The 24009-nt window shown below is 42.0% G+C and overlaps 1 protein-coding gene across 2 annotated transcripts in view; it reads left to right on the top strand.

Moving 5' to 3' along the window:
* Window positions 1-22850, top strand: part of LOC5502734 (UDP-glucose:glycoprotein glucosyltransferase 1) — a 29659-nt gene extending 6809 nt beyond the window's left edge. The window contains exons 9-32 of one of the 2 annotated variants that reach the window (XM_048732658.1): window positions 234-416; window positions 1634-1744; window positions 2037-2363; window positions 2532-2768; window positions 3051-3188; window positions 5354-5511; window positions 7328-7517; window positions 7723-7992; window positions 8176-8227; window positions 12804-12910; window positions 13735-13820; window positions 13918-14002; window positions 15466-15554; window positions 17863-17958; window positions 18106-18190; window positions 18330-18439; window positions 18729-18801; window positions 18871-18974; window positions 19983-20039; window positions 20162-20234; window positions 20440-20481; window positions 20965-21081; window positions 21430-21577; window positions 21724-22850. In XM_048732658.1, coding sequence (XP_048588615.1) covers window positions 234-416; window positions 1634-1744; window positions 2037-2363; window positions 2532-2768; window positions 3051-3188; window positions 5354-5511; window positions 7328-7517; window positions 7723-7992; window positions 8176-8227; window positions 12804-12910; window positions 13735-13820; window positions 13918-14002; window positions 15466-15554; window positions 17863-17958; window positions 18106-18190; window positions 18330-18439; window positions 18729-18801; window positions 18871-18974; window positions 19983-20039; window positions 20162-20234; window positions 20440-20481; window positions 20965-21081; window positions 21430-21577; window positions 21724-21749 — 2964 coding nt within the window. In that variant the 3' untranslated portion in view covers window positions 21750-22850. Of the gene's footprint in view, window positions 1-233; window positions 417-1633; window positions 1745-2036; window positions 2364-2531; window positions 2769-3050; window positions 3189-5353; window positions 5512-7327; window positions 7518-7722; window positions 7993-8175; window positions 8228-12803; window positions 12911-13734; window positions 13821-13917; window positions 14003-15465; window positions 15555-17862; window positions 17959-18105; window positions 18191-18329; window positions 18440-18728; window positions 18802-18870; window positions 18975-19494; window positions 19960-19982; window positions 20040-20161; window positions 20235-20439; window positions 20482-20964; window positions 21082-21429; window positions 21578-21723 lie in introns of those variants that run through there. The other variant, XM_048732659.1, reaches the window with a different exon arrangement.
* Window positions 22851-24009: the final 1159 nt, after the last annotated feature.

The raw sequence follows: 24009 nt of genomic DNA, 5'->3' as shown, positions 1-24009 counted from the left end.
GAGTCGGGGCGGGACGGTCAGTTATTCACCTTTGGGTCTAGACGGCTCAACTAGAAATGAGAGTAGAGTTTTTTTTTTTACTTTACATACCTAAAAGTATTCTTATTCAAATTCTGCGTTGGTTAATTAGAATTTTCTCGTGAGATCCCGCGCTCATAGATAAAAATATGGAAATTGGTACACGGTTCTCATGTCGCCATTCTTGCGTCTTTACGAGTTACTGTTTCTTTTAGCTGTACAACCAAGTGTCTTCGCTCGACGATGAAGTCCTCACGAAAGCCGTGTACGACAAGCTCGTAGCCTGGTTCGGTACCGACGACGCAAATGACATCCTCGGGCCGGATTCGGAAAACGACGACGGCCGAAAAGCATGGAAGAGGTTTCATGACCGAACAGGCTTTCAAACCACCCCGCAGGTACCTCACGCATCTATAGCAGGACGTGTTGTGAAACAAGGAATGCCCTATACATACAGTCGTTAACAAAAATGTTGACCCAACCAGAAATACATATAGATACATAGATACCTTTTGCCTTCCACCAGATTTTGACAGCTAAACAAAGGGTACCTACCTATAGGTATTTCTCGGTTAAGACAACATTTTTGTTGACGGATATGAGTGGAGATGAGTTGTTGCCCACTCATCTCCTGATGAGTGGGCAACCACGAAACAGGCTTGTAGAGATGAAACGGTAGTTTGCGTGTTTTTTTTCCTACAAACCAAGATATATATATATATATCTTTATCTATACATACATATATATATGTATATGTATATATATATGTATATGTGTATATGTGTATATGTGTATATGTGTATATGTGTATATGTATGTATGTATGTATGTATGTATGTATGTATGTATGTATGTATGTATGTATGTATGTATGTATGTATGTATGTATGTATGTATGTATGTATGTATGTATGTATGTATGTATGTATGTATGTATGTATGTATGTATGTATGTATGTATGTATGTATGTATGTACATATGTACATATGTACATATGTACATATATATATATGTATATATGTATATATATGTATAGATACAGCCGTATTATACAAGTGGGACATATATATATGTATAGATATATATGTATGTATATAGTGTTGGTTTGAGAAAAATACAAACTACATAGGTTTCCCTATGTAGTTTGTATTTTTCTCAAACCAACACTATACACCGCTCTACTTTCGAGTATTGAGCCTTTCTATGAAAGCCTTCAACCATCATTTTATGTATGTATATATATATATATATGTATAGATACAGCCGTATTATACAAGTGGAACAGGAGGTGATATATGCAGGAAAGTATATATACTCACTAGTTATGGTCTCGAGGAATGCCCCAAAATAGTATATGAGCAAATTTCTCATAGCTTTCTCTGGTTGTACTCTTAAACACCACGGTATTCATCACCTCAGAATCGAAATGTTGTGGAGTCACGAGGCGTGTAGCCTCAACACAAACAACGAAAACAGTATTTTGAAAAATCAAAACAGCGCGCGCTCGTTTGAAATGATTCGTTTATCGTCCGGAGTTTAACCGGAAGTGACGTCACATGTTTAAAGTCTCCCGCGCTCTACGTGTGTCTTGACCCTCTGTTCTGTTTTTTCAGGTGGTTGTCAATGGAGTTCCACTGAAGAGTGATGATATTGATATCGTGGAAGAAGCAGTGATACGCCAGATGCTGACTCAGACACAGCCCATTCAGCAAGCCGTCTTCACGGTAAATAACACGTACTAGACAACACACTGACACATAGCGTCACCAACAGACTGGAGAACTGACTGCTTCCTGGAGAACTCACTACTTCGATTTACCCAGTCTCCAAAATTTGGAAAAAGAAATAGCAAGAAAAGAGAGCGATTTACGAGACAAAAGCTTTCTCGGGCGTATCTTTTTGATGGTGGGCAAAGCCCATAATACCTGCGCTTCTCGCCCCTCCTTTCCTGTGTCTTAAATATTTTTAACTTTGCGATATCCCACTCACGAAGATTTCCTTTGTAATTGTTCTCAGGGTCACATCAACCAGTTTACCAACATTTACAACTACGTCATGACCAAGCCGAACGTCGTCAAACGACTCAATGACGTTATCCAAGCTTCAGACCGACCCATTATTGACCTGGTAGGGGGCACTCTGGGAGATGACGTCACGCTTGACGACAACAGCAAGTTTGGAGAGCTTGGGCATGCGCAGATGGTGACAGCAGTGGAACGTGGTATGAAGTACTTCACGCGCATGGGTGAGGATCTAAGCTTGAAGCCGCTGACCAGTTGGATCGTTGCGGATCTTGCTAGTTTTGACGGTAGACGCCTGGTTAAAGCTGCATTTGAACAAATGGTGAGATGAATTCCTGTTTTGTGGTCGCGGTTACATTAGAAACAATGTCTATTCCTCTGGACATGTTTTCAGTTACGCAGAAAAAAAGACGTATGTGGAATACAAATGTGACTTGCAAGGTGCAAAAGGCAATTTTGAAGTGTGCTTATCTTATTTATTAACTTCCAGAAATCCTCCGCCAATGTTCGCGTTGGACTTCTCCACAACCCGTCAACGAAGCCTGGACACCCCGAGCCCGCGAGTCACCTGTACGTTGCGAGAGCCGTAGAAGCAGTGCTGAGCTCCAAGGATCACGTGAACCCTGCCATACTAGCCTTCATGGAGAGACTGTTGGACGAAAGGGCCAATGTTGCCAAGCTGAACGAGGATCTTGATGCGATGATTGGCGTGATGAGAGAGTTCAAGGTCAAGGAAATAGTGCCTAGCTCCTTGCCCAAGCATGACCATCTAACATTACCCCCTAAACACCTAAAAAAGAGGTTTTCTTATTAAAATATCGGCAGTCACAAGACGTCTGCCTTAACCCCCCCCACCCCTCCCCTCCTCAGCAATTCCCAACGCCTATGATTAACAACTAAAGTGACGCATCCGTGCGTATAAGAGCATGACTATCATCAAACTTTATATTTTATATCCATTTTAATGTTATTTTAATGTTGTTTCAATGTTATTTGTTAACTTTGACAGGCTCTAAAGCTTGAAGCCATAGAAGCCAAACTGAAAAGCAAGAAAAGTTTTCTTGACAGGCTTACGTCACATCAGAAGTTTGTGTCATCTGTTTTGAAGCTGAAGCCGGGACAGAATGCTGTCATTGCTAACGGAAGGGTAAGTCCCCCTCTGTTGGACGAAAGGGCCAATGTTGCCAAGCTGAACGAGGATCTTGATGCGATGATTGGCGTGATGAGAGAGTTCAAGGTCAAGAAAATAAAGACACCCTCCCCCCATAATCTTGTTATCTCACCCCCTCCGTGTTATCTTAAGCCACCTTCCCCCCATCATCTTGTTATCTCACCCCCTCCGTGTTATCTTAAGCTACCCTCCCCCCATCATCGTGTTATCTCACCCCCTCTGTGTTATCTTAAGCCACCATCCCCCCATCATCGTGTTATCTCACCCCCTCTGTGTTATCTTAAGCCACCATCCCCCCATCATCTTGTTATCTCACCCCCTCCGTGTTATCTTAAGCTACCTTCCCCCCATCATCGTGTTATCTCACCCCCTCTGTGTTATCTTAAGCCACCCTCCCCCCATCATCGTGTTATCTCACCCCCTCCGTGTTATCTTAAGCCACCCTCCCCCATCACCGTGTTATTTCACCCCCTCCATGTTATCTTTAGATACCCTCCCCCCTTCATCGTGTTATCTCACCCCCTCCGTGTTATCTTAAGCCACCATCCCCCCTTCATCGTGTTATCTCACCCCCTCCGTGTTATCTTAAGCCACCATCCCCCCATCATCGTGTTATCTCACCCCCTCTGTGTTATCTTAAGCCACCATCCCCCCATCATCGTGTTATCTCACCCCCTCTGTGTTATCTTAAGCCACCCTCCCCCCATCATCGTGTTATCTCACCCCCTCCGTGTTATCTTAAGCCACCCTCCCCCCATCATCGTGTTATTGTTTTGCTCCGTTCTCCCCGCGAAAGTTCAGTGAAATGTTTATGAAGTTACCTCGATAAAACGATATTGGATACAACGATGTCTCGGTTTTACGATGCAAATATGTTCTCCCAAGAGTAATTTCGACCTCGAAACAACGATATTACTGATTATATCTTTAAAAAAGAGTGAAAAACTCAAGACACCACACACGTTGTACTGTACGTTAATCGATTTTTTGACTTGACAGACTACAGAAACTGTACAGTCTAGTTACAACATTATTATTATATTTTTATAGTCGATAATTAACCCGACCTCGCTACAACGATATTTTCAATAGATTTTCCTTTATATCGTAAAATCGAGGACCTCGATTTTACGATACAATTTCTTTCTCCAGAGGCATATTGTAAAATCCAGGTTCCACTGTATCTTGATCGGCTGACGTATAGAATCGGCTGACGTGATAGAGTTTCTTCATGATATTCCATGGTCTTGGTTTCCTGCCCGTCCCAGGTCCTCGGCCCTTTCGGTGACATAATATTCTATGTTCTTGGTTTCCTGCCCGTCCCAGGTCCTCGGCCCTTTCGGTAACATGATATTCTATGTTCTGGGTTTCCTGCCCGTCCCAGGTCCTCGGCCCTTTTCGGTAACATAATATTCTATGTTCTTGGTTTCCTGCCCGTCCCAGGTCCTCGGCCCTTTCGGTAACATGATATTCTATGTTCTTGGTTTCCTGCCCGTCCCAGGTCCTCGGCCCTTTCGGTAACATGATATTCTATGTTCTTGGTTTTCCTGCCCGTCCCAGGTCCTCGGCCCTTTCGGTAACATGATATTCTATGTTCTTGGTTTCCTGCCCGTCCCAGGTCCTCGGCCCTTTCAGTAACATGATATTCTATGTTCTTGGTTTCCTGCCCGTCCCAGGTCCTCGGCCCTTTCGGTAACATGATATTCTATGTTCTGGGTTTCCTGCCTGTCACAGGTCCTCGGCCCTTTCGGTAACATGATATTCTATGTTCTTGGTTTCCTGCCCGTCCCAGGTCCTCGGCCCTTTCGGTAACATGATATTCTATGTTCTGGGTTCCCTGCCCATCCCAGGTCCTCGGCCCTTTCGGTGATATGATATTCTATGTTCTTGGTTTCCTGCCCGTCCCAGGTCCTCGGCCCTTTCGGTAACATAATATTCTATGTTCTTGGTTTCCTGCCCGTCCCAGGTCCTCGGCCCTTTCGGTAACATGATATTCTATGTTCTTGGTTTCCTGCCCGTCCCAGGTCCTCGGCCCTTTCGGTAACATGATATTCTATGTTCTTGGTTTTCCTGCCCGTCCCAGGTCCTCGGCCCTTTCGGTAACATGATATTCTATGTTCTTGGTTTCCTGCCCGTCCCAGGTCCTCGGCCCTCTCGGTAAGGACGAAATCTTCATCAAGGAGGACTTCCAGCTTCTCGAGGACTTTGACCTGGACCAGTACGCCAGGAAGGTGCGAGACCAGGTGGACAACATGGTGTTTACTGGAATCTCGGCCGATGATGACACTAGTGAGTTCAGGTATGTTTTCCGTATGCTTTTATGGTGGAAGAAGGCGTGCACGAGCCCACCTTTATCCATACAACTGCTTGCTATTTTGTTTGGCTGTGCAATGGAAGTAGGAAAAGAATTTGTCAGGCTGCGCCTAAAAAACTGACATAATTCTTTTTAAATCGGGTGAGTGCTTCCCACATTTTCGAATGACGTCATGTCAAGTGTAATACCTGTCAACCGACTAGAAATGTACTACACTTTCCGGTACTTAACATATTTTCTTTTAATTGAGTGTTAGAAATGACCGAAAGGATTTGGTTTGGATTTACCCAAAACTTGAAATTGCATAGTGGATACCAACAAGTCCCTCCGCATATAATCCATTTACTGCAAACCAACAAGTCCCTCCGCGTATAATCCATTTACTGCAAACCAACAAGTCCCTCCGTATAATCCATTTACTGCAAACCAACAAGTTCCTCCGCATATAATCCATTTACTGCAAACCAACAAGTCCCTCCGCATATAATCCATTTACTGCAAACCCACAAGTCCCTTGGCATATAATCCATTTACTGCAAACCAACAAGTCCCTCCGCATATAATCCATTTACTGCAAACCAACAAGTCTTTCCACGTATAATCCATTTACTGCAAACCAACAAGTCCCTCCGCGTATAATCCATTTACTGCAAACCAACAAGTCCCTCCGCATATAATCCATTTACTGCAAACCAACAAGTCCCTCCGCGTATAATCCATTTCCTGCAAACCAACAAGTCCCTCCGCATATAATCCATTTATTGCAAACCAACAAGTCCCTTCGCATATAATCCATTTATTGCACTAGGGTGAAGCAGGATAAATTTCCGTTTGTTTGCAACGCATTAATTCGCGTTTTATTAAATGTTCTTGCTACATGCGTGTAAGTACACCTAACATTTAGAAAGAATAGAATCAAAAAGCCCAAACTGTCGCGATCTCGTACCAGAACAATGAATACAATACACCAAAAACTGGAATTCGACTCTGCCAAATTTTCGTCTTTAATAAGACTTCTTCAGGACAGACTGAAGAAGGTGAATCGTTACAAGCTTATTTACATCAGAATAGTGGCGCGAGACGTAAAAACATTACAACTGACAAAAACGCGCATTTTCTAGAATAGCGCGCGCTATGGATAAAAAGAATTTAAACATCTCTACGTGGGTTCCTACTACAAAAAAAGTCATCACTATTAAGACCCCGCGGGTAGATAGACTTAAGCCGATAAGCCCACTGGCCTTCCCTTTCCCTAAGCTGAGCCTCAGAGTTACACTTATCTATAAGTTGTACCATAACATTATTAAGACCTAAATGATTGTCGCAATGAAAATGTTGATAGATAAGGTCATCCTTAACTCTTTCACTGACCGGTAAACTAGTGTGCTTATTTAACTTACTTTTATGATCATTAAAACGCTTCCTAAAACTATTGATTGCTACACATAGAGCAAGTAATTAGATAAACAACAAAATCTGAGTTACAGTCCAAGTCAAAATTAATGACATATTTCTTATTAGTAACTGTACTGCGAAACTCCCGCCCTGTCTTAAGAAAGTTACACACCCTACACCTTTTACCGCCAAACTTACCACAACCTCTAACCTGAGTACTATCCTCTTTAAGAGAGGAGTGCACCAACATATCCTTTAAACTCCTAGGTTTCCTATAAGCCACCATAGGTACCCTACCTATAGCATCCCTACATCTACTAGGAAGTATAAAGTATTTTGGCATATCACACCGAGAAGACATCTTTTGATAAGAAGTTTGTTTTTTCGTTTTTGGTATCATTTCCAGGGATGACGTCATCATGAAGATATCATCTGTGCTACTTGCACGAAAATCTGCCCCTCGGGTCCAGATCCCTATCGAAAATGCGGAGCATAGCCTGGTGCGTGTGCCGAGCGGAAATGACGTCAGTCTGAACATCATGGCCATTGTTGATCCACTGTCCAAAGCGGCTCAGAAGGTCGCCCCTATTCTTATGGTGAGTAATGATAAAGAGTTCGTGTTATCTTATGGCGAGTAATGATAAATAGTTCATGTTATCTTATGGGGAGTAATGATAAATAGTTCGTGTTATTTTATGGTGAGGAATGATAAGTAGTTCGTGTTATCTTATGGTGAGGAATGATACATGGTTCGTGTTGAACTGGAGTTATGGAGGGAAGGATGAATATCTTTCTTTGTAGGTCTTACAAAATGTAACCAGTGTGAACATCAACATGTACATGAACTGCCGCGAGAAGCTTTCCGAATTCCCACTTAACCGGTTTTATCGATACGTACTGGAGCCACAAATCACGTTTGACGAGCACGGCACCATGTACTCAGGACCCTACGCGAGCTTTATGGACTTGCCCCAGTCCCCACTCCTGACGATGGGCATGGATACACCGCTGGGCTGGATGGTCGAGGCAGTTCGGTCGCCTCATGACCTTGACAACATTCATCTGGCCGAGGTGAGCTGGTGACCATATCCGACGTTTCAAGTTTGTGAAAGCGGGCGTACCCACAATATGGGTTGCACTCTGTCACTTCGCCTAGTTACCATGCATTTCGCGCCCAAATAGAATGATGACATCAGCTTTGTTTGAAAGCACGCTCTTGCTATTGTTATATGCTAAGTTCCGATTTCTTCACAGGTCAGCCAAGGTGTGACAGCAAACTTTGAACTTGAGTACATCTTTATCGAAGGTAACGCTAGTGGATGATCATCTTTCTTCTTCCTGGAGTGTATGCTTTTTCTAGCGTGTCGGTGGCAGTCTCTAATATCTCCCCCAGAAACTACTTCTCTTAGATACGGCCTTATGCTTGCTAATGGTGTTTACAGGTCACTTATACGGCCTTATGCTTGCTAATGGTGTTTACAGGTCACTTATACGGCCTTATGCTTGCTGATGGTGTTTACAGGTCACTTATACGGCCTCATACTTGCTAATGGTGTTTCCAGGTCACTTATACGGCCTCATACTTGCTAATGGTGTTTACAGGTCACTTATACGGCCTTATGCTTGCTGATGGTGTTTACAGGTCACTTATACGGCCTTATGCTTGCTAATGGTGTTTCCAGGTCACTTATACGGCCTCATACTTGCTGATGGTGTTTACAGGTCACTTATACGGCCTTACGCTTGCTAATGGTGTTTACAGGTCACTTATACGGCCTTATGCTTGCTAATGGTGTTTACAGGTCACTTATACGGCCTTATGCTTGCTAATGGTGTTTACAGGTCACTTATACGGCCTTATGCTTGCTAATGGTGTTTACAGGTCACTTATACGGCCTTACGCTTGCTAATGGTGTTTACAGGTCACTTATACGGCCTCATACTTGCTGATGGTGTTTACAGGTCACTTATACGGCCTTATGCTTGCTAATGGTGTTTACAGGTCACTTATACGGCCTTACGCTTGCTAATGGTGTTTACAGGTCACTTATACGGCCTCATACTTGCTGATGGTGTTTACAGGTCACTTATACGGCCTCATACTTGCTAATGGTGTTTACAGGTCACTTATACGGCCTTATGCTTGCTGATGGTGTTTCCAGGTCACTTATACGGCCTTATACTTGCTGATGGTGTTTACAGGTCACTTATACGGCCTTATGCTTGCTGATGGTGTTTACAGGTCACTTATACGGCCTCATACTTGCTAATGGTGTTTACAGGTCACTTATACGGCCTCATACTTGCTAATGGTGTTTCCAGGTCACTTATACGGCCTCATACTTGCTAATGGTGTTTACAGGTCACTTATACGGCCTTATGCTTGCTAATGGTGTTTCCAGGTCACTTATACGGCCTTATGCTTGCTAATGGTGTTTACAGGTCACTTATACGGCCTTATGCTTGCTAATGGTGTTTACAGGTCACTTATACGGCCTTATGCTTGCTAATGGTGTTTACAGGTCACTTATACGGCCTTATGCTTGCTAATGGTGTTTACAGGTCACTTATACGGCCTTACGCTTGCTAATGGTGTTTACAGGTCACTTATACGGCCTCATACTTGCTGATGGTGTTTACAGGTCACTTATACGGCCTCATACTTGCTAATGGTGTTTACAGGTCACTTATACGGCCTTATGCTTGCTGATGGTGTTTCCAGGTCACTTATACGGCCTTATACTTGCTGATGGTGTTTACAGGTCACTTATACGGCCTTATGCTTGCTGATGGTGTTTACAGGTCACTTATACGGCCTTACGCTTGCTAATGGTGTTTCCAGGTCACTTATACGGCCTTATACTTGCTGATGGTGTTTCCAGGTCACTTATACGGCCTTACGCTTGCTGATGGTGTTTCCAGGTCACTTATACGGCCTTATGCTTGCTGATGGTGTTTACAGGTCACTTATACGGCCTCATACTTGCTGATGGTGTTTACAGGTCACTTATACGGCCTCATACTTGCTAATGGTGTTTCCAGGTCACTTATACGGCCTTATGCTTGCTAATGGTGTTTACAGGTCACTTATACGGCCTTATGCCTGCTGATGGTGTTTACAGGTCACTTATACGGCCTCATACTTGCTAATGGTGTTTCCAGGTCACTTATACGGCCTTATGCTGGCTAATGGTGTTTACAGGTCACTTATACGGCCTTATGCTTGCTAATGGTGTTTACAGGTCACTTATACGGCCTTATGCTTGCTAATGGTGTTTCCAGGTCACTTATACGGCCTTATGCTTGCTGATGGTGTTTACAGGTCACTTATACGGCCTCATACTTGCTGATGGTGTTTCCAGGTCACTTATACGGCCTCATACTTGCTAATGGTGTTTCCAGGTCACTTATACGGCCTTATGCTTGCTGATGGTGTTTACAGGTCACTTATACGGCCTTATGCTTGCTAATGGTGTTTCCAGGTCACTTATACGGCCTTATACTTGCTGATGGTGTTTACAGGTCACTTATACGGCCTTACGCTTGCTAATGGTGTTTCCAGGTCACTTATACGGCCTTATGCTTGCTAATGGTGTTTCCAGGTCACTTATACGGCCTTATGCTTGCTAATGGTGTTTACAGGTCACTTATACGGCCTTATGCTTGCTAATGGTGTTTACAGGTCACTTATACGGCCTTATGCTTGCTAATGGTGTTTACAGGTCACTTATACGGCCTCATACTTGCTGATGGTGTTTACAGGTCACTTATACGGCCTTATGCTTGCTGATGGTGTTTACAGGTCACTTATACGGCCTTATGCTTGCTGATGGTGTTTACAGGTCACTTATACGGCCTTATACTTGCTGATGGTGTTTCCAGGTCACTTATACGGCCTCATACTTGCTGATGGTGTTTACAGGTCACTTATACGGCCTTATGCTTGCTAATGGTGTTTACAGGTCACTTATACGGCCTTATGCTTGCTGATGGTGTTTACAGGTCACTTATACGGCCTTATACTTGCTAATGGTGTTTACAGGTCACTTATACGGCCTTATACTTGCTGATGGTGTTTCCAGGTCACTTATACGGCCTTATGCTTGCTGATGATGTTTACAGGTCACTTATACGGCCTTATGCTTGCTGATGGTGTTTACAGGTCACTTATACGGCCTCATACTTGCTGATGGTGTTTACAGGTCACTTATACGGCCTTACGCTTGCTGATGGTGTTTACAGGTCACTTATACGGCCTCATACTTGCTAATGGTGTTTACAGGTCACTTATACGGCCTCATGCTTGCTGATGGTCTTTACAGGTCACTTATACGGCCTTACGCTCGCTAATGGTGTTTACAGGTCACTTATACGGCCTTATGCCTGCTGATGGTGTTTACAGGTCACTTATACGGCCTTATGCTGGCTAATGGTGTTTACAGGTCACTTATACGGCCTTATGCTTGCTAATGGTGTTCACAGGTCACTTATACGGCCTTATGCTTGCTGATGGTGTTTACAAGTCACTTATACGGCCTTACGCTTGCTAATGGTGTTTACAGGTCCCTTATACGGCCTTATGCTTGCTGATGATGTTTACAGGTCACTTATACGGCCTTATGCTTGCTGATGGTGTTTACAGGTCACTTATACGGCCTCATACTTGCTGATGGTGTTTACAGGTCACTTATACGGCCTTACGCTTGCTGATGGTGTTTACAGGTCACTTATACGGCCTCATACTTGCTAATGGTGTTTACAGGTCACTTATACGGCCTCATGCTTGCTGATGGTCTTTACAGGTCACTTATACGGCCTTACGCTCGCTAATGGTGTTTACAGGTCACTTATACGGCCTTATGCCTGCTGATGGTGTTTACAGGTCACTTATACGGCCTTATGCTGGCTAATGGTGTTTACAGGTCACTTATACGGCCTTATGCTTGCTAATGGTGTTCACAGGTCACTTATACGGCCTTATGCTTGCTGATGGTGTTTACAAGTCACTTATACGGCCTTACGCTTGCTAATGGTGTTTACAGGTCCCTTATACGGCCTTATGCTTGCTGATGGTGTTTACAGGTCACTTATACGGCCTTATACTTGCTGATGGTGTTTACAGGTCACTTATACGGCCTCATACTTGCTAATGGTGTTTACAGGTCACTTATACGGCCTTATGCTTGCTAATGGTGTTTACAGGTCACTTATACGGCCTTATGCTTGCTGATGGTGTTTACAGGTCACTTATACGGCCTTATACTTGCTAATGGTGTTTACAGGTCACTTATACGGCCTCATACTTGCTAATGGTGTTCACAGGTCACTTATACGGCCTTACGCTTGCTGATGGTGTTTACAGGTCACTTATACGGTCTTATGCTTGCTAATGGTGTTTCCAGGTCACTTATACGGTCTTATGCTTGCTAATGGTGTTTACAGGTCACTTATACGGCCTTATGCTTGCTGATGGTGTTTACAGGTCACTTATACGGCCTTATGCTTGCTGATGGTGTTTACAGGTCACTTATACGGCCTTATGCTTGCTGATGGTGTTTACAGGTCACTTATACGGCCTTATGCTTGCTGATGGTGTTTACAGGTCACTTATACGGCCTTACGCTTGCTGATGGTGTTTACAGGTCACTTATACGGTCTTATGCTTGCTAATGGTGTTTCCAGGTCACTTATACGGTCTTATGCTTGCTAATGGTGTTTACAGGTCACTTATACGGCCTTATGCTTGCTGATGGTGTTTACAGGTCACTTATACGGCCTTATGCTTGCTGATGGTGTTTACAGGTCACTTATACGGCCTTATGCTTGCTGATGGTGTTTACAGGTCACTTATACGGCCTTATGCTTGCTGATGGTGTTTACAGGTCACTGCTCCGATCTCGTCTCTGGTCAGCCCCCACGCGGTCTGCAGTTCACGCTCGGCACCAAAGCCAAACCGGACACCTTTGATACCATCGTCATGGCTAACCTGGTAGGTCCCATGTGGGGTTGCTGTGTTTTTGGCGGCATTGGCAATACAGTGCAAAATAATACAACGCATTAAACCTGGTATGTCTTAATACATTAAACCTGGTAGGTCTTAATACATTAAACCTGGTAGGTCTCAATACATTAAACCTGGTAGGTCTTAATACATTAAACCTGGTAGGTCTCAATACATTAAACCTGGTAGGTCTCAATACATTAAACCTGGTAGGTCTCAATACATTAAACCTGGTATGTCGCAATACATTAAACCTGGTAGGTCTTAATACATTAAACCTGGTAGGTCTCAATACATTAAACCTGGTAGGTCTCAATACTTTAAACCTGGTAGGTCTCAATACATTAAACCTGGTAGGTCTTAATACATTAAACCTGGTAGGTCTTAATACATTAAACCTGGTAGGTCTTAATACATTAAACCTGGTAGGTCTTAATACATTAAACCTGGTAAGTCTTAATAAATTTAACCCTGGTCGGTCTTAATACATTAAACGTTGTAGATCTCAATACCTTAAACCTGGTAGGTCTTAATACATTAAACCTGGTAGGTCTTAATACATTAAACCTGGTAAGTCTCAATACATTGAACCTGGTAGGTCTTAATACATTAAACCTGGTAGGTCGCAAAACATTAAACCTGGTAGGTCGCAATACATTAAACCTGGTAGGTCTCGATACATTAAACCTGGTAAGTCTCAATACAGTGAACCTGGTAGGTCTCATTTGGGTTCGCACAGGGAATCCCTAAAATATCATGGAGGGGACCTGAAGTTTCCTGGTCTTTGACATCTTTGACATCTTTTTTATCAGGGTTATTTCCAACTAAAGGCTTTCCCCGGCTCATGGTTACTGCGCGTGCGTCACGGACGTTCCGATGACATTTATGACATTGCCTTGTAAGTTGGGTTCGGATGTAGTTCTTGTTCTGCGGTCATGTTTTATTGTTTTTATGCATTTTATTTCGTAACGCTGAACCACTTATCCACTCTGTAGGGTTTCTGGAGGGACACAAGTTGGATCAAGCACGAATTTCACCATTTTAATCGACAGTTTTATCGGAAAGCTCATGAAAGTCAAGGTGAATATATATATCACAGCAACATGATTTTCTATGATGATGATTGCCATCTTTGTTGTTTGTGTTACTCTTGTTGTTTTGTTTGTTTGTGTTACTCTTGTTGTTTGTGTTACTCTTGTGTTGTTGTTTGTGTTGCTCTTGTAATTTTGTTGTTTGTGTTACTCTTGTTGTTGTGTTGTTTGTGTTACTCATTTCACTGTATTTGCCTTCTAGTGCCCAGATTTCGCTTCCGTACAAAAGGATTGGTTTAAGTCTTTTATTACTATTACGCCCTGAGACGCCTGTAAAATATAGGCCCAACTCCAAAACGTCAGAAATGCAAACTAAACATCACCAGACCCGGATACTCATAGATTCCTCCAAGGCATAGACGACCTTCAAAAGCGCATCCAAGCAATGTTATAGAATTGACTCTTTTGTCAAAATATCAACCTTGATTTCTGACCAATTCGTAAACAAATGCTTAAACTCAGAAACATTTCAGACCCAAAAAGACACAAAATTTCGAACTACAAATAGGGACAAGCAAGCACAGATCAAGTCACAAATAGATACCTTTATTGCGCTCCGTCAGGTCCCATTTTAGAGCAATCAGTCACAATAATCAATGCTAGAACCTCCATTAGAAGCGAGTCACCATGTTTAGCCTATTTTGCATGCCTGCACTGCATCATGGGAGTCTTGAAAACACCTTGACAGACAGGCGGGCAATCTCCTCCCACAGAATCACGACAGATGTTTTATCTCTTTGCACCGAAGCCAAACAAAACATTTCCAGGTCCAAGGAACCCAGAATAAGACTGCAAACAATTTTTGAATAAGGTTGGGTAGCAAAGATGGCCCACATTGGAGAGTATGAGGCCGTTCACCAGAAAATTCCTTTCTCACTTGGTGAAGCCCAGACAAGGAATTATCCCATTGAATCAACCTCAGCGTGCAAACATCCATAAGCACAGCATTAATTATGCCCAAATAGACTTTACGATGTCCTAAGGCGCTCTCCAGATGTGAAAAAGCTGTAATTTTTAATCAAATTACAAGCAAAACTGTTGTAAGCAACAGGCTGTAGCAGTGCCGCCGCTAGAAGAAAAAAGGCACAGCAGTGCATTGTTGAAAACTTCAAGGCATACCGTCTTGGGTCAGCGGTAGCTTAGCTTAACTGGTAGTGTTGGACTTGAAATAAGGGCGGAGGTTTCTGTTTTCAGTCTGTTTTTCTTACAATTTTGCTAAAAAGTACACAGGAGTGAAAGGGTTAAAGTTTCAAAACATAATTGTTAAAGTGATTCTGTCCCGAAATTGTTTTGTGTGAGAATAAGGCTCTCAGGGCTAATTTTTGCTCAGTTAAATCTGCTGTTTGCGCTAGAGATAAAGCCATGGTATTTATATATTATTTCTGTCGCTTTCTGTGCCAATCCTAAAGTTGAGTCTGGAGAATTCTTCCCATTATTGCTATCGACCAACAGGTGAAGCGCAAGCCGGGGATGGAGAACGCTGACTTGTTGTCTGACGGGAGCGATGACCATTACCGCGGGATCTGGGACTCGTTGTCAAGGTTAGTAGAGTACCTAGTAGTATTACTTACTAGTAGCATGACTTGAGGTTAGTAGAATAGCTAGTATTACTAGTAGTATGACTTGAGGTTAGTAGAATAGCTAGTATTACTAGTAGTATGACTTGAGGTTAGTAGAATAGCTAGTATTACTTACTAGTTGTATGGCTTGAGGTTAGTAGAATAGCTAGTATTACTAGTAGCATGACTTGAGGTTAGTAGAATAGCTAGTATTACTAGTAGCATGACTTGAGGTTAGTAGAATAGCTAGTATTACTTACTAGTAGTATGATTTGAGGTTAGTAGAATAGCTAGTATTACTTACTAGTTGTATGACTTGAGGTTAGTAGAATAGCTAGTATTACTTAATAGTAGTATGATTTGAGGTTAGTAGAATAGCTAGTATTACTTACTAGTTGTATGACTTGAGGTTAGTAGAATAGCTAGTATTACTTAATAGTAGTATGACTTGAGGTTAGTAGAATAGCTAGTATTACTTAATAGTAGTACGACTTGAGGTTAGTAGAATAGCTAGTATTACTTACTAGTAGCATGACTTGAGGTTAGTAGAATAGCTAGTATTACTAGTAGTATGACTTGAGGTTAGTAGAATAGCTAGTATTACTAGTAGTATGACTTGAGGTTAGTAGAATAGCTAGTATTACTTACTAATTGTATGGCTTGAGGTTAGTAGAATAGCTAGTATTACTAGTAGCATGACTTGAGGTTAGTAGAATAGCTAGTATTACTAGTAGTATGACTTGAGGTTAGTAGAATAGCTAGTATTACTTACTAGTTGTATGACTTGAGGTTAGTAGAATAGCTGGTATTACTTACTAGTAGTATGACTTGAGGTTGGTAGAATAGCTAGTATTACTTACTAGTAGTATGACTTGAGGTTAGTAGAATAGCTAGCATTACTTACTAGTAGTATGACTTGAGGTTAGTAGAATAGCTGGTATTACTTACTAGTTGTATGACTTAAGGTTAGTAGAATAGCTAGTATTACTTACTAGTAGTATGATTTGAGGTTAGTAGAATAGCTAGTATTACTTACTAGTTGTATGACTTGAGGTTAGTAGAATAGCTAGTATTACTTAATAGTAGTATGACTTGAGGTTAGTAGAATAGCTAGTATTACTTAATAGTAGTACGACTTGAGGTTAGTAGAATAGCTAGTATTACTTACTAGTAGTATGACTTGAGGTTAGTAGAATAGCTAGTATTACTAGTAGTATAACTTGGGGTTAGTAGAATAGCTAGTATTACTTACTAGTAGTATGACTTGAGGTTAGTAGAATAGCTAGTATTACTAGTTGTATGACTTGAGGTTAGTAGAATAGCTAGTATTACTTACTAGTAGTATGGCTTGAGGTTAGTAGAATAGCTAGTATTACTTACTAGTAGTATGACTTGAGGTTAGTAGAATAGCTAGTATTACTTAATAGTAGTACGACTTGAGGTTAGTAGAATAGCTAGTATTACTTACTAGTTGTATGACTTGAGGTTAGTAGAATAGCTAGTATTACTTACTAGTTGTATGACTTGAGGTTAGTAGAATAGCTGGTATTACTTACTAGTAGTATGACTTGAGGTTAGTAGAATAGCTAGTATTACTTACTAGTAGTATGACTTGAGGTTAGTAGAATAGCTAGTATTACTAGTAGTATGACTTGAGGTTGGTAGAATAGCTAGTATTACTAGTAGTATGACTTGAGGTTAGTAGAATAGCTTGTATTACTTACTAGTAGTATGACTTGAGGTTAGTAGAATAGCTAGTATTACTTACTAGTTGTATGACTTGAGGTTAGTAGAATAGCTAGTATTACTTACTAGTAGTATGACTTGAGGTTAGTAGAATAGCTAGTATTACTTACTAGTAGTATGACTTGAGGTTGGTAGAATAGCTAGTATTACTTACTAGTAGTATGACTTGAGGTTAGTAGAATAGCTAGTATTACTAGTAGTATGACTTGAGGTTAGTAGAATAGCTAGTATTACTTACTAGTAGTATGACTTGAGGTTAGTAGAATAGCTAGTATTACTTACTAGTAGTATGACTTGAGGTTAGTAGAATAGCTAGTATTACTTACTAGTAGTATGACTTGAGGTTAGTAGAATAGCTAGTATTACTTACTAGTTGTATGACTTGAGGTTAGTAGAATAGCTAGTATTACTTACTAGTTGTATGGCTTGAGGTTAGTAGAATAGCTAGTAGTATTAGTGACTTCAACGACATGAGAGTGCATACTGTTAAGCTGCCATTCCGGCTTCAAGGTATAATAATTAAGTAACCGAGTTTATGTTTCAGTATGGTTGGAAGTGATAAGGAAAAGAAGCAACAAGAAGACAAAACGATCAATATTTTCTCTCTGGCGTCCGGACATCTATACGAGAGGTTTATGAGGTCTGTATTCGCCTTGATGTTCGTAAGTTGTCTTAGTTTGGAATAATCTTGATGAGTTGCCCACAAAGACACATTATGATATTATTTGCACGCTTGACTGGCGGGTCTAGATGGAGCCAAATACTTGATGTACGCATTGTTCGTTAGGATCATGATGTTGAGCGTTCTGAAACACACAAAGAGTAACGTCAAGTTTTGGTTCCTCAAGAATTACTTGTCGCCCACTTTCAAGGTTAGTATTGCTGTCTTTTCTTCAATTTTTAAGTTTTTTAGTAAGTTCAACTAATAACAGCGCCGTCGATGTTAAGATCTAGACTAAACACATATCTCCTAAATCATTATCTCACAAATATGCACCTAATCACTTCTAGGCGTTCTTGCCGATTATGGCGAAGGAGTATGGGTTCGAGTATGAACTGGTTCAGTACCAATGGCCGAGATGGCTACACGCTCAGACGGAGAAACAGCGCGTCATATGGGGGTGAGTAGTCACGTGCTACTAGGCTATATCACGTGTTTTGGTGTCAGTAAAGAAAACGCCAGTGTCATTTGGGTAGTAGGCAAGCGTACATGGATAATGGTGATGTTATATGATAGACTAGCGTACATGGGTAATGGTGATGTTGTATGATAGACTAGCGTACATGGGTAATGGTGATGTTTGTAGTACTTTGGTAGTACATGATAGACTAGCGGACGTGGATAATGGTGATGGTTTGGCCTTTTTGATGTTTGGTCTTTTAAGTGGAATAAAAGATACTCTCCCACAGCTACAAGATTCTGTTCCTCGACGTTCTCTTTCCGCTTAATGTCAAGAGGATTCTGTTTGTGGATGCCGACCTGGTGAGTGACCAGATTGCATTAAGTCCACCGGATGTGACGTCATAGTAAAGTGTGTTTCCGGTTGTACAGATCGTCCGCACGGATCTGCAGGAGCTGATGGACATGGACCTGGAGGGCGCGCCTTACGCGTATACGCCCTTCTGTAGCAGCCGTAAGGAGATGGACGGATTCAGGTAACCCATGTCACATAATGCACGTCGTACATCAATGAACATCATCAGCTTCATCTGATAGAACGCACGCCACGTGACAAGGTGACGGACAAAATGCTTTAAAGCAATGCACACTGTTATTGTGACCTATAAAAAGAGGTCATCCATTTCCGTCTCTTCGCGGTCCACTTCCGCCTTTCAACTCTGCTGCGCACTGAGACGAGACGTTGATAAGATGAATCAAGTCGATTGTTTTGTTTTCATTTGCATGCATTTGCATTGAATACGGCTCATGGATAATACGACGTTTGAACTTAGCCTTAAGGATCTTGTAAAGTTAAAATATACCCAAAATCCGAGAAAAAACTTGGTATTTTTCTTTTGACATGAACATCACAGTTTTGACGCGCTCGCCCCGGGCTCTTTTAAACCATAAAAACGAGAGCTATTGATGGGCGACGACAATACATACGGGACTTTCGTCTTTCTTACTTCCTCGGGGAGAGTAACTGTCTCTAAGCTCTCTTATTCTGTGCTCCAGGTTCTGGAATCAGGAATACTGGAGAGTAACTGTTTCTAAGCTCTCTTATTCTGTGTTCCAGATTCTGGGATCAGGGATACTGGAGAGTAACTGTTTCTAAGCTCTCTTATTCTGTGTTCAAGATTCTGGAATCAGGGATACTGGAGAGTAACTGTTTCTAAGCTCTCTTATTCTGTGTTCAAGATTCTGGAATCAGGGATACTGGAGAGTAACTGTTTCTAAGCTCTCTTATTCTGTGTTCAAGATTCTGGAATCAGGGATACTGGAGAGTAACTGTTTCTAAGCTCTCTTATTCTGTGTTCAAGATTCTGGAATCAGGGATACTGGAGAGTAACTGTTTCTAAGCTCTCTTATTCTGTGTTCAAGATTCTGGAATCAGGGATACTGGAGAGTAACTGTTTCTAAGCTCTCTTATTCTGTGTTCAAGATTCTGGAATCAGGGATACTGGAGAGTAACTGTTTCTAAGCTCTCTTATTCTGTGTTCCAGGTTCTGGAATCAGGGATACTGGAGGAGTCACATGGGAGGCAGACCCTACCACATCAGGTGATGCTATGGGAAGAGGAGGCAGACGTTGTAAACATACGCATTCTCGATGTTGTTGTAGTGCGCAAACTCATTCTCGATGTTGTTGTAGTGCGCAAACTCATTCTCGATGTTTGTTGTAGTGCGCTGTATGCCATTGATCTCAAGCGGTTCCGACGGCTGGCTGCCGGCGACCGACTCCGCGGCCAGTACCAGGTAACTCGGAATTTTTAGAGCTACTACCTTCCTAACATAAAACAACTGCGCTACGTATTATGGTTATTTTTAACCTTGCCCCTGAATAAGAAAACTTTCAAACTCTATATTTCTCAATACATTTCCTCCCTTTTTACATTTTTATGTTTTGTTTACTTAACGGATAAGAAAGTCTGTCGTTCTGATAGCGCTAGTTTCTTCACAGGGCCTCAGTCAGGATCCCAACAGTCTTGCAAACCTGGACCAGGTGGGTAACCTTGTGTTGTTATCAGCTCCCATACTGAGGTGTACCGCCTTACCTTAAACGTTCGACACATCTGAACGGCCTTACCTTTACCACATACGTAAACTTATTGTCACTATCAGTCCCCTTACCAGTCATAGTTAGCTGCCTTAAACAATAGTTCTGTTTGCCGATTGAAGACCCAACATAACCCTTTCCTTAGGGTTCCATGTAGTTCTCTTGTCATTTAAGGACGTTATTTTGACCAATCTGCTAAACCTGCCCTTGGAATCTGGAGGATGCAACTTTGACCGGGTTCAACTCAATGACTCCAAATGCTTTTCTCACGCCTCTATATTTTTTCCTTGTAAGCGATCGATTATGCGACTATCTATACTATACTATATTTATACTATTAATTATTTATTCATCTTCACAAGGTGATGGGTACTTTTCTTGTGATTCCACATGTACCTGAGGTGGTCGTATAACAATGTTCCGTTTCAGGACTTACCCAATAACATGATTCACCAAGTCCCCATCAAGTCTTTACCACAAGAATGGCTATGGTGCGAGACGTGGTGTGACGATGCGTCCCTCGCGAAAGCCAAGACGATCGATCTCGTAAGTGCGGCCAGATAGCTACTTATCTTTCACTTCTTATATATATATATTAATATATAATATATAGATTTTTTAGCTTTTTAACTTATTTTATACTGAAGAAGGCCGAAAGGCCGAAACGTTTAGTAAATTTTTAATAATGTCTAAAAGTTGGGAATCGTAGCGTCTTTCTTCACACTACTATATTTATATTTTCGCTACTGAGCCCTGGTATCTTGGATCCTTTTAGACAGACTGGTTGTTGGCTGACAGGAATTTTCACTCAAGTTTAAATATATATAGAGCTTTGTACATATTTATTCCGAGCTTGGGATTATTGGTGCTTGAATTTTTCATTATTTCTTGTAGTGCAATAACCCACAGACAAAGGAACCTAAGCTACAAAGTGCAGTTCGCATCGTCAAGGAATGGCCGGAATATGACGACGAGATACGACGATTGCAAGTAGCGGCAAGCGCAGAGACTGCGACTCATGCACAGACCCCTCCTACTGCAGGTACGGCCCCCTGATTGTTTTTTTGTTTTTCCTTATTTTTCCCTTGCTTACAGTTAACTTTCATACCTAACCTTCCTTCCTATTTTTCCGCTTACACGACTGGACTCACCCTCCACCAACGTCTAGATTTTCTTTCCTTTTTCCAGGGTCAGAGGTCAAGCAAGAACTGTAAAGAATTTCATACAATTAGGACATTTTATACATTCGAAATGTTTCTATTCATACGAAAGGGATCCCGTTTACTTCTATTTAAAAATGCGCTCCAGGCGCCAAATGAAAAGTGGGAACACGAAAGCCGCCGAGGAAGGAGGGACGGGGGGGGGGGGGGGGGGGGGTAACAGACGATCTATCCAGGTGTCGTCTTTATAGGTGTATGTTGGGTTTCTCTGTGCAGTACTACTCTCTATTCAGTATTTGTCTTATAGCCAAATTCCTTGTTGCGCGACCTTGGCGAATCAAAAAACCATTTGACTGCATAAGCAAGTGAATTGATTGGCCACGGTGGTATGATTGACTACGTGCTATTTCCAGAAGAGAATTGGATTTGAGTTTTCGGGTGTCGCGCAACAACGAATATCTGTCACGTCGCTATTCCATGCTCCAAACTCCGAACCTCAAAGGATCCACATCAGTCGGCTATTTCATGGGAGTCACATGATTCAACCAAATAATTCAAATAAGGAAGTGCTGTTCAATAGGGGACTTGCGCTAAGAGATCACGTGACCTTTTGAGTGGCAAACCCGCGTCAAAATAAACACAGAAATGGCCGATGCCTTCACGCCAGAGAGCGACAAAAAAAACACAGCAATGGCTTTGCCCGTCACGCCAAAGAGCGACGAAAAAATCTTTAAATGAAAATTAACCCTTTCCGAAAAAAAACACTTTCTGGCTTTATTCGTAAGCGCTAAATAAGTTGCTTTTTGCTGCTTTTCTTTTGCAGTTAAAAGCTAGAGCGCGCGCTAGTAACAGTAACGAGTGGCTGGTTAATATTCTTTAATGCGGGTTGTGTGGGGAGGGGTGGAATATTTCTCTTATGCATCGTTGCTAATTCTCTTGCGGCTTTTGTTTTTGCATATGCATTATAAATGATCAATGTCATAGAGACAGACTTTTTATCATTTTGAATCTTCTCCCAGCGGACTGCAAATGGAACAAGTCTCTTTAAGTCCGTATTTTTGTGCTGTTATGTGTGAAATGCCAGTGAAAGCCATGGATTTAAACCTTACTTGGAAATCTTTTATTTAAAGTTATTAAAAAGATTAGTATCTCGTTGTTTTTGTCGTGCTGCTGTTGTTGTCAAAGTCATAAAAGGATCATCTCCACCATTGGTGAGACGCACAGAACTGTGTCAATTATAGAACGTAGTTTTCCGCAGCGAGACAACCAGTTCTCATACACCCCTTGCCTCCTCTGCGACCTCCCTTTGAGACTTCTAGCTGGATACGGCCTTGTGAATAAAACCTTAGTGGGGAGGGGAGGGTATGGTTAGACCCATTGGGTGGGTGAGAGTAGAGCCGTTGGGTGGCGGGAAGGTTGGGGGTAGAGCCGTTGGGTGGCGGGAGGGTGGGGGTAGAGCCGTTAGGTGGCGGGGGTAGAGCCGTTGGGTGGGGAGGGGAACGTTAGATCCGTATGGTGGGGGGGGGGGGGGGGGTAGATCCGTTGCCCGGTCATTCTTCTCTCATTTAACGGATTCATAGAAATCTCGGTGACTCTCAAATTTCACTTTAGCTTGTATTACGTTTCGTGATATCGGAAAATGTTGATGTTAAATAATAGTTAGTTTTCTAGTCGCTCGCTCCCTAATGGAGGCTTCCCGAGAAAAGGGAAGGAATATTATTAGTCGACATGCTATTCAGTCCTTTTTCTTGTAATTTCAGGAATAATGAAAATCTCTTTTCATCTTAATTTGGTCGTTTGGCGAGATCTCAAGATGTTGACGTTAATAAGAGTGCCGGTGTTTCTTTCATCGCCTATCTATCAGGGCATATGTACACACATGATTAGCCATACGTCCCACCTTTTTCGCTCGGTCAATAAAGTACATCATGAAACCAGTGATAAACGAGAAATTGGAATCTTTAGAAATCAGACCGAGATCAGATAAGGTTAATTGAACTCGATGAGAAAAATTACGAAATAACAGCTCAGTCCAATTAGTACAAATTCGATTACTGAACTCTTTGCTTCGTTATTCGCGTGATCAACTGCCCAAGTTCGTGATTAAGCGTGATGTGTTAGACGTTACGTGTTTTGTTCTCGCGATTCATAATAGCTTTCTTATCGGTACCAGCTGGTGGATGTGAATACGATCATGTCTCACGTTCACACTCGATATCTATCACGTTTCACGCAAAAATCACACGATAATTTCCTCGCTTATCGGTAAAATTGAGCCCCAAACGTTCGCAAATTGGCTCGATTACCAAACCAC

The sequence above is a fragment of the Nematostella vectensis genome, chromosome 9, assembly GCF_932526225.1.
Source record: "Nematostella vectensis chromosome 9, jaNemVect1.1, whole genome shotgun sequence".
Taxonomy (NCBI): domain Eukaryota; kingdom Metazoa; phylum Cnidaria; class Anthozoa; order Actiniaria; family Edwardsiidae; genus Nematostella; species Nematostella vectensis.
This window is presented reverse-complemented; position numbering and strand designations above follow the sequence as displayed.